We start from the raw sequence: 9,306 nt of genomic DNA on the forward strand, positions 1-9,306 counted from the left end.
TCCCCTCAAATCTACCCCTTTTACCTCAAATCTACCCCTTTTACCTCAAATCTACCCCTTTTACCTCAAATCTACCTCTTTTACCTCAAATCTGCCCCTCATACCCCTCACAACTGCCCACCCCTCCCCTATCTGCCCCTGTGCCCTCAAATCTACCCATTTTACCTCAAATCTACCCCTTTCACCTCAAATCTGCCCCTTTTACCTCAAATCTACCTCTTTTACCTCAAATCTACCCCTTTCCCCTCACATCTACCCCTTTTACCTCAAATCTGCCCCTTTTACCTCAAATCTACACCTATGCCCTCAAATCTACCTCTTTTACCTCAAATCTGCCCCTTTTACCTCACATCTGCCCCTTTCCCCCTCACATCTGCCCCCCCCTCCCCTCAGAACCGCCCCCTCCCCTCACTCCCCCGCCTTCGCCCCGCCCCTCCCCTCACCCCTTTCCCCCTCCTCCCTTCCCCTCCATGCCGCGGTGCTGCCCCGCTCTGTTCCTCTCCCCCCGTCCCACCGCCGCCCCCATCCCCTCCATCCCTTCCTCTATCTCCTTCTCCCCGTTCCATCCCGCCGCCGTGTCCCGCCCGCCTCTTGTGGTGCTGCTGCTCCTGCAGCGCCGCCCCGCGCCGAGCCGCGCTCCGCACAAGATGGCGGCCGGCGGGAGCGGCCCCGGGGGTCTGTCCTCATCCTGCCCTCAACCCCCACCGCCTCCCCCGGGGAACGGAGCGGCCTGTGCCGCCTCAGCCGCTTCCGAAGGAACCCCAGCATCTCCAACGGGACTCACCTATAACCAGTGCGGAGCCAACAACCCTACGGCGACGGCTGGAGGAGGAGGAGGAGGAGGCCTGGGAGTGGGGGCGGCCCCTCCGGGCGGAGGGCTGCAAAGAGAACCGGTGTATAATTGGCAGGCGACTAAACCGACGGTGCAGGAACGATTCGCTTTTCTCTTCAATAACGAGGTGCTGAGCGACGTGCATTTCCTGGTGGGGAAAGGCCGAGGGACGCAGCGCATCCCGGCACACAGGTGGGGAGAGCAGGCCTGAGGGGGGGGAGAGCCGTGGGGAGGCCTTAAAGGGGATGTATATCGGGGATATAGGGGGGTGGAGGCCTTAAAGGGGATTATAGGGATATACGGGGGTGAGCCCTTAAAGGGATGTATAGGGGATATAGGGGGTGGGAGGCCTTAAAGGGATGTATAGGGGATATAGGGGGGATATGGGGGGGTGGGAGGCCTTAAAGGGGATGTATAGGGGATATAGGGGGGTGGGAGGCCTTAAAGGGGATGTATAGGGGATAATAGGGGGGCATATGGCGGGGGCTGTGGAAGGCCCTTAAACCGGGGAATTGCTAATAAGGGGATAATAGGGGGTGGGAGGCCTTAAAGGGGATGTATAGGGGATATAAGGGGGTGGGAGGCCTTAAAGGGGATGTATAGGGGATATAGGGGGATATGGGGGGCTGTGTTTGGGTTGTGGAGGTGAGAGCCGAGTGTAGGCCCTGGGGGGTGCATAGAGGGAGTGGGGTGTGGAGAGAGCCGGGTTTAGGGTGTGTAGGTATAGGGAGAGCCGTGGGTAGGCCCTAAGGGGGATGTAGGGAGATGGGGAGGGCAATGGGATGGGTTTAGGTTGTGGAGGTGTAGGTGAGGTGGGGAGGGCCACATTTAGGGTCTGAAGGTGAGGGAAGAGCCATGTGTAGGGTATGATGGTGAGGGCAGGACTGTGGGTAGGTTATGGGATGATGAGGAGGGCCCTAAGGGGAGAGCTGTGTTTAGGGGCTGAAGGTAAAGGGAAGGACGTGGATTGCTGGGGGTGGAGAGGGGAGAGCCTGGTTTAGGTTGTGAAGGTGAGGGCCATGTGTAAGCCCTTGGGTTGGGGGCATAGAGGGGATGGGGAGGGCTGTGGGTGTGGGGAGTGGGATGTGGGGATATCCATGTTTGGGGTCTGGAGGTGAGGGGAGAGCCTTGAATAGGCCCTAGAGGAGGTATGGGGGGAACGGAGGGGAGAAATGGGGAAAGTCATGGTTAGAGTGTGAAGGTGAGGGGAGAGCTGTATGTAGGGCCCAGAATGGGGTGGGGGAGCGGGATGGGTTGGGATGTGGGAAGAGCCATGTATGGGGGCACTCAGCCCATAGATGAGAACAGCCCCAAAGTGAAACACTCCTTAATTGCTCTGTGATCCCTGGGCGGTGAAGGTAGAACAGAGCGTGCCATGCCATGACATCCCACACAGGGACTGCATAGAGCTTAATGACACACGTGTCGCTCTGTTCCTGTGTCAGGATGGGTATTTTGGGGTTTCCAGGATGGGTATTTTGGGGTTTCTCTGCAGCTGTGGGGTGGTTGTGGCTCTGCAGTGTTCTGTTGTTGGTGTTACCGTGGTGCTGTGGGCACAGAGCTGAGCTGGGTGCTCCTTAGCAAGGGGAAGGAGATGCCACATAGAGAGGGGTTTTCTTACCTCGTGTCCCTCTCGTGCTGTAAGGAAACTGAAAAATCTCTGATCTTGCAGAGTTTGGAGCACTGTTGTGTCTTTCCCATTTGGGTTCAGCAATGTGAAACAAACCGGACCGGCCTTTCCATGAGTGGAATGGGAGTAGAGATTGGAGAGCTTCTTTCATGCAAACACCCCTTTCAGATCACTCTGCTCTGTGTTGCCTATGAGAATGGCAAACTTAGAGTGCAATTAGTTGATGTTAATTGTTAGTAGGAAGTAGAGCCTGCAACTGTCTCACCATCGTCGCAGAATGTGCCTCTTGTGCTTTCCTTCCTGCCGTGCTTTGTCCCCAGCTCTCCTTCCCAACACAAGCAATGCTGCCTGGCACAGCACTGCACCCGTGGGAGCCTTGTGCATGGGGGACAGAGCAGCAAGGGACCAAGCAAGAAACTGGATGGAAACCGAGGAGGAATAAAAAAGCTGCTGTGTCACTTCCTACCGCAGTAAACTCCAACCAGAGCTCCCTGGTGGCAATGGACTTCCTGGGAGCCCGAGAGCCGGAGCGTTGTGCCTCGTGCCTTCCGTCACGTACCGCCTTCTACCTCTCTCCATCGAAGCGTGCACCCAGCTCTGCTGCACTGGGAGCTGCCGTGCTTCCCAGCTTCTTCCTTTCCATAATGGGTCAGGGAATTAGTTGGAGTCTTTGCTTCCCCACTGCTGGTGGCTGCTCAGTGCCTTGGCTTCAGGGAACAGCTGAGCACATCCACCAGGACCCAAGTGCTTCCCTGGGGAAGCCCAGCTCTGCCTTCCCAGCAGTTCTCAGAGGTGCTTGGCAGTGGTTTCAATAACAGCAGCCCAGCTCTGTGCCTGCCCCTGGAGCAGGAGCTGGTGGTTGTTGGTGAGGGATGGCACCGTGTTCACACCGGGTTCTTTTCAGCCTCAAACCTGGTTTGTGGGAATCCTTGCTTCCTACATTCAGAGCAGCTGCATGCGTTCTGCTCCACCATGCACAAAACCTTGTGAACCACTGGGATGCTGTCTGCAGGGCTCAGGTTGTTTGCAACACTGGTGTTTTCTCATTAAATGAAAGAAAACAGTGACGTTCCCTTCTCTTGCAAAACATGCTGTCAGCAGCTCCCCTCCCTTGGGGAGCCCCTGGGGACCAGCAGCCAGTTGGGATTTCTGTGTGTATGAGCCTGGTTTAACATCAGCTTTTTGGGCTTTGTTTTGTGGTTTTAGGTTTGTGCTGGCTGTGGGCAGCGCCGTCTTCGATGCCATGTTCAATGGTGGGATGGCCACAACTTCCACAGAGATCGAGCTGCCCGACGTGGAGCCCGCTGCCTTCCTGGCTCTGCTGAAGTAAGCTGCTAATGCACGTCACACCGGGATGGCTGGATTGATTGTAGAGAGGAGTGCTTCCAATGAAAGCACTGAACCATTCTGTGAGCTGGAGGTCGTATGTTTCTAAATAAACCTCTCTGCCAATCCGTCTGAGGGCTTTAAACGCTGCTGCTAAATCCCTCTTTTCTGGGTAACATCTGGTCCAGCTGATGCCCAGAAATATCTGCCTGGCTTCATCTTGAGGTGTAGCAGGCATTAAACAAACACACCTTCCCAGCACTTGTTGCTCTGTGTGCTGGGAGGAGGAGGAGGAAGGGGCTGTGACATCCCATTCACGATGGCTTTGGGCTCAGCTGGTGCTGTATGCAGTGCAGCAGCCCTGAATGCGTGCTGGGATGTTACTGCCTCACCTCTGTAGGATTTCTATCACTGAGTTCTGGCTTTCCAACCTGATGCTCCTGAAATGTTGTTGTCACTTGAGTGATGCTTGCCTGCCTTCTTTCAGGTTCCTTTACTCAGACGAAGTTCAGATTGGACCAGAGACTGTTATGACAACCCTTTACACAGCTAAGAAGTATGCAGTCCCAGCCCTGGAAGCTCACTGCGTGGAGTTCCTGAAGAAGAACCTCCGAGCAGACAACGCCTTCATGCTGCTAACACAGGTGAGGTTGGCACAAATCCATTGGAACAGGAGAACAAGTTTAGTGAGTGTTACCATCCCAAAGAGAGCTGGTCTGTGTCTGTGTCAGTGTGCTTTGCAGTCTTCCTTTGTGTAAGGAGCAGCAGAGGACAGCGAGTGGCTCAGGGCTGAGGTCTCAGGGTCCTTGCAGAGCTGATGGCAGCCAAGGCAGCATTCCCACCTGGTTCATAGCAGCATGCTCCTGGCTGCAGTGATTGTGCTCTTTGGGCTCAGCAGCTCCAAAAGCAAGAGATTTACCCTGCAGACCCCAGCTGTGGAGAGGCATTGTATGCTGTCCCTCAGTTATGCCAGTTATCAGGAGACAGCCAGATCTGCTCCTTCATGTGGAAAGCTGCCTTTATTTCCTGCTTCTGCTGCAACAAATCTATCGATTAAAGACCTGAGATCTGAGATGCAGAATGATTCCCATCACATGTAGGGCTGCTGGTAGAGCCCGGGACCCCACAGCAATAAAATCAGCCTCATTCAGCTGGGTGGTCAGCATGGTGCTGTCACAGGAGATGTGTGCCTGGAGACATGCAGAGCTGAAACAGAGCTGTGCCCTGTGCAGAGTTAAATGCCTGAAGGAGTGCTGTGGTCAGGCACAGCAGCGCCAGTGAGGATGGGCTGTGGGGAAGAGGGAGTGCCAGTGCTTAGAGTCAACTTGTACAGTGCCCTGTGTGTTAATGATTGCTTCTTCATGACCAGGCGAGGCTGTTTGATGAGCCTCAGCTGGCCAGCCTGTGCCTGGAGAACATAGACAAGAACACATCAGACGCCATCAACGCAGAGGGCTTCACTGACATCGACCTCGGTGAGCTCTTGTCCCCCCCCTGCAGGCTGCTCGTACAGCAGCTCTGTGGTTCCTGCCCATTATCACCTGGGCTTCCCATCTGTTTGGGGTCAATCTGCTGAGGGAGGTTGCACGAAGTGGCTGCAGAGGAGCTGACTTGCAGAAATGCACCAGAGCTGCTTGTTTTGGTGCAGCTCAAGTTTTATGGGCATGACATGACGGCTGCATCCTGTGCTGCTGCTGGCAGGTTTGGGCTGGGCCTGGCTTGCCTCCCCCTGCTGAGCTGGCAGCGTTCCCCAGCCTTCATCATTCTCCAGAGGTACAAAGCTGTTGTGTTTTGGAAGCGAGAACCAGTTCTTTTAGTTATCCTACACAGCAGCCCAGCTCACTGTGTGCTGCTCACAGGCACTAACGCTCAGTTCTCAACCATCCTTCAGATGAGATGGCATACAAGGCCATAAGGCACAGGGAGCCCTGTGACTTCTATGCCATTTGCTGCATCCACATATGACAGAGTCACACTGCAGCTCCTTCTGCTGTAATCAAGGCACGGGGCAAAGGGGTGATGCTGACTGTGCCCTGCTGTGTGCCTTGCAGACACGCTGGTGGCAGTGCTGGAGCGGGACACGTTGGGCATCCGCGAGGTCCGTCTGTTCGGAGCTGTGGTTCGCTGGTCGGAGGCTGAGTGTCAGAGGCAGCAGCTGCAGGTGGTGCCTGAGAACAAGAGGAAGGTGCTGGGCAAAGCACTGGCGCTCATCCGCTTCCCTCTGATGACCATTGAGGAGTTTGCAGCAGGTAACTGTCCCAGCTGTGATGTGAGGGCTGGGTACACAGAAGTGCCCTCTGTTCATTTAAACCAGAGGTCATTCCCTGTTCTCTCAGGCTTAAAAAATGACTGTGTGTCTTGTTCCCCCCGTGCCCCCTTCCAGGCAGATCACAGCAGAGGTTGGGGTGGGGAACCCCCAGCTCTCCTCCCAGCCGTGCTGTGTCAGCAGCTGTGGGGCCCGGAGCTGTGCATCACGTGGGGTCATTTCAGATGTGATTAACGATGGTTAATTTTTGCTAAGCAAAATCCCCTCGCGCTCATTCCTCTGTCAGCACTTTGCCTCTGACCGCTCCTCTGCCCATGCAGCTCTTGTCAGCCCACAGTCTGCTCCTGCATCCCACATCTTGGACCCACAGCAGTGCTCTTATGGGAGCCTCCTGCTCACAGAGAGCCAGAGCTGCCGCTAAAGCTGCTCTTCTCCATGCGCAGCACGGAGGTGCTGCAGCTCCATCAGAGCTCACAGCCCTGCAGCAGTGATGCCGTGTTTCCCATCGCTGTGTGCTGGCTGTCCCTGTGCTCACAGTGCTGCTCTGTGCTCCCTGCAGGGCCGGCGCAGTCGGGGATCCTGACGGACCGTGAGGTGGTCAGCCTGTTCCTGCACTTCACCGTCAACCCCAAACCACGCGTGGAGTTCATCGACCGGCCGCGCTGCTGCCTGCGGGGGAAGGAGTGTAGCATCAGCCGATTCCAGCAGGTGGAGAGCCGCTGGGGGTACAGTGGGACTAGTGACAGGATAAGGTCAGCTTCTCTGCTCGTTCTGCTGCCGATAGATTCGTGTTCCCCGAGCTTTCCTCCCCACTCACGCAGGGCAGTGTGCCAGGCCCTGCTCTGCTGGGCGCCGTGCATGCAGCTGCAGGCTGCTGCTTGCTCCTGAGTGCCAGAGCTGCTGCTGGGACGGCTCTTGTAGCCGCAGGGCAGCCAGGCAGTTGGCTCCTTGCACACAGCTGTGTCTCAGCAGCGCTGCTGTTTGCTGAGGGTTGGATGAGGGGCTTTGCTGCCCGCTTTGCTGCTGACAGCACAGGGCCGGGCTGGGGGAGGAGCAGTGCAGCCGTGCTGGGCTGCAGCTGGAGCGGGTGGTTGTATATGGTGCAGCCTGGGGGCACTTAGTGCTCCATGCTGGGGCACAGCAGTGGGGCAGGCAGGGCCATGGCAGGCTGGCTGTGCTGCACTGAGGGCCCGGCCCTTCCTGTGGGCGTTCTGCACTCCGGAGTGATTCGCTCCCATTTCCTTGCCCTGGGTAAGCAGGAGCACAGCTCTGCAATGGGCACTTGGCAGCACTGGGAGCTGCTGCTGGCTGTGGGTCAGATGCTGGGAGCACCCTGCAGCCCCACAACTTGGTGTGCTGTGGGGCTTGGTGTTGCAGCACACAGCATCAAATGAGTTTGGAGCCATCAGCACAGCCAGCTTATGGGTCAGGATCTCCGCAGAGGACTCCAGCTGTGGGGGAGCAGCAGGTGTGACATTGGCCATGTGCACTGCGGGCTGTTCTGAGCGTGGCTGTTTATCCCTGCAGGTTCTCAGTGAACAAACGGATCTTCGTGGTTGGCTTTGGGTTGTACGGCTCCATACATGGACCCACGGACTACCAGGTGAACATACAGGTACATGGCTGCAGCTGTGTGTGATGCTGGGATGTGGGGTGGGGAGTGGTTCCCTGTGCCCGGTGCTGCCTGCAGCCTGTCACACAGATGGAAAGCCACGGCGTCTCTTGCAGATCATCCACACGGACAGTAACACGGTGCTGGGGCAGAACGACACGGGCTTCAGCTGCGACGGCTCCTCCAACACGTTCCGGGTGATGTTTAAGGAGCCCGTGGAGGTTCTTCCCAACGTCAACTACACAGCGTGCGCCACTCTGAAGGTACCGGCCATGGGGGGCTGGTGGGGGGCAGCTGATGGTCTATGGGGGGCTGCATGCAACACAAAGGGCAGAAGTGGGGGGAGGGAGGAAGCATGAAGCCCTGAGCCGCCCCTGAGCCGCTCTGTGTCCCCGCAGGGCCCCGATTCTCACTACGGCACCAAAGGGCTGCGCAAGGTGATCCACGAGTCGCCCACCAGCGGCGCCAAGACCTGCTTCACCTTCTGCTACGCGGCCGGGAACAACAACGGCACCTCAGTGGAGGACGGACAGATCCCAGAGATCATCTTCTACACATAGTGCTGCCACGGGGCCTGGCGCCGCAATGCGGCCAACCTTTGGTCGGAGCCCGAGAGAGCCCAGAAGCACTGAACCGCAGCGCCGCGGGGCTGTGGCCCATTCCTCCCCTCTCCCATCCATTCATCCTCCCGCGGCCGCACCAGCCGGGAGCTCAGAGGTGAGCGGTGCCGCTGTGGGGGCTCGGCGCTGTGGGTCCAGCAGTGGGGCGGAGCGGTACCGCAGAGCTCTGGTTCGGCGCTATGGGGTGGACCATGGTGGGAGCCAGCAGGGCCGTTCCATGCGGTGATGCTCAGCAGCTGGTGGCGGTGCCGCAGCGTTGGACACTATGGGAGCCTCCGAGTGGGGCGGCTCTGGATCGGAATAACGGCAGGAGATAAAAGGAGAACTGAATGGGCCCTGCGCGTTACTGCACCCCTCCGCTGCCGTTTCTCTCCCGGTTGGCAGCCGTGGGTCCGGCTGTGGGGTGAGCAGCCCCACGAATGGCACCTGCTGCTGGACTTCTCCCCTGGCCGATAACTTTGAGCCGTCGCGTCGCCCCCGGCGCTGCACTGAATGTATCTCGCTGCTCTGTCCCGTCTTGGCGCTCTGCTTTGGTCGCGGCTCACGTTTGTACATAGGAGATGAATAAAGACCCGCGGTTGTCTTTACGCAGCTCCTGGGCCGGGGGGGGAGGGAAGCAATGTGAGCCCCAACCCCAGCTCTAGGGGTGCTGCAATGGGGCAGCCCCTATAGGGCAGTGCTGGGGGGGGCTCTGCCCACCCACCCCAACCCCCCCATTAACCCTCCATGACCACACCAACACAGCGGAAAGTTTTTAAAGATTTGGGTTTTTTTTTTTTTTTTTGTTTTTTTTTTTTTTTAATTATTTTTTTTTCTAATATATTTTTTTTTATTAAAAAACAAAAAAAAATAACGACCAAAAAAAAAAAACCAAAAACCCCCCAAACCAAACCCAAAATTGGGGGGGGGGGGGAGAAAAAAGGAGCCCCACAGGAGCAGGGTCTGCACACTGTGCTGGGAAGCTGTGAGCACTGCAGGGGGGGGGCAGGATGGGGGCTCAGTGTTCCCTATCGGGGCTCC

General features: G+C 57.1%; 1 protein-coding gene across 1 annotated transcript; it reads left to right on the plus strand.

Annotated features, from left to right (window-relative positions):
* Positions 1-459: 459 nt before the first annotated feature.
* BTBD2 (BTB domain containing 2) lies at positions 460-8,873 on the plus strand. Its single transcript, XM_015886737.1, has 9 exons — positions 460-1,024; positions 3,669-3,788; positions 4,276-4,432; positions 5,158-5,263; positions 5,840-6,037; positions 6,614-6,806; positions 7,582-7,669; positions 7,783-7,929; positions 8,065-8,873. The coding sequence occupies exons 1-9, from the start codon at positions 471-473 to the stop codon at positions 8,224-8,226; spliced, it is 1,725 nt and encodes a 574-aa protein (XP_015742223.1). The 5' UTR covers positions 460-470; the 3' UTR covers positions 8,227-8,873.
* Positions 8,874-9,306: the final 433 nt, after the last annotated feature.

The sequence above is a fragment of the Coturnix japonica genome, chromosome 28 (genome assembly GCF_001577835.2).
Source record: "Coturnix japonica isolate 7356 chromosome 28, Coturnix japonica 2.1, whole genome shotgun sequence".
In the NCBI taxonomy this organism is placed as follows: domain Eukaryota; kingdom Metazoa; phylum Chordata; class Aves; order Galliformes; family Phasianidae; genus Coturnix; species Coturnix japonica.

Coding starts and splice junctions, on each gene's coding strand:
- BTBD2 (XM_015886737.1), top strand. CDS start 471: ATGCCGCGGTGCTGCCCCGCTCTGTTCCTCTCCCCCCGTCCCACCGCC. Junction 6,038..6,613: donor CATTGAGGAGTTTGCAGCAG/GTAACTGTCCCA, acceptor TGCTCCCTGCAG/GGCCGGCGCAGTCGGGGATC. Junction 6,807..7,581: donor GGGACTAGTGACAGGATAAG/GTCAGCTTCTCT, acceptor TTATCCCTGCAG/GTTCTCAGTGAACAAACGGA.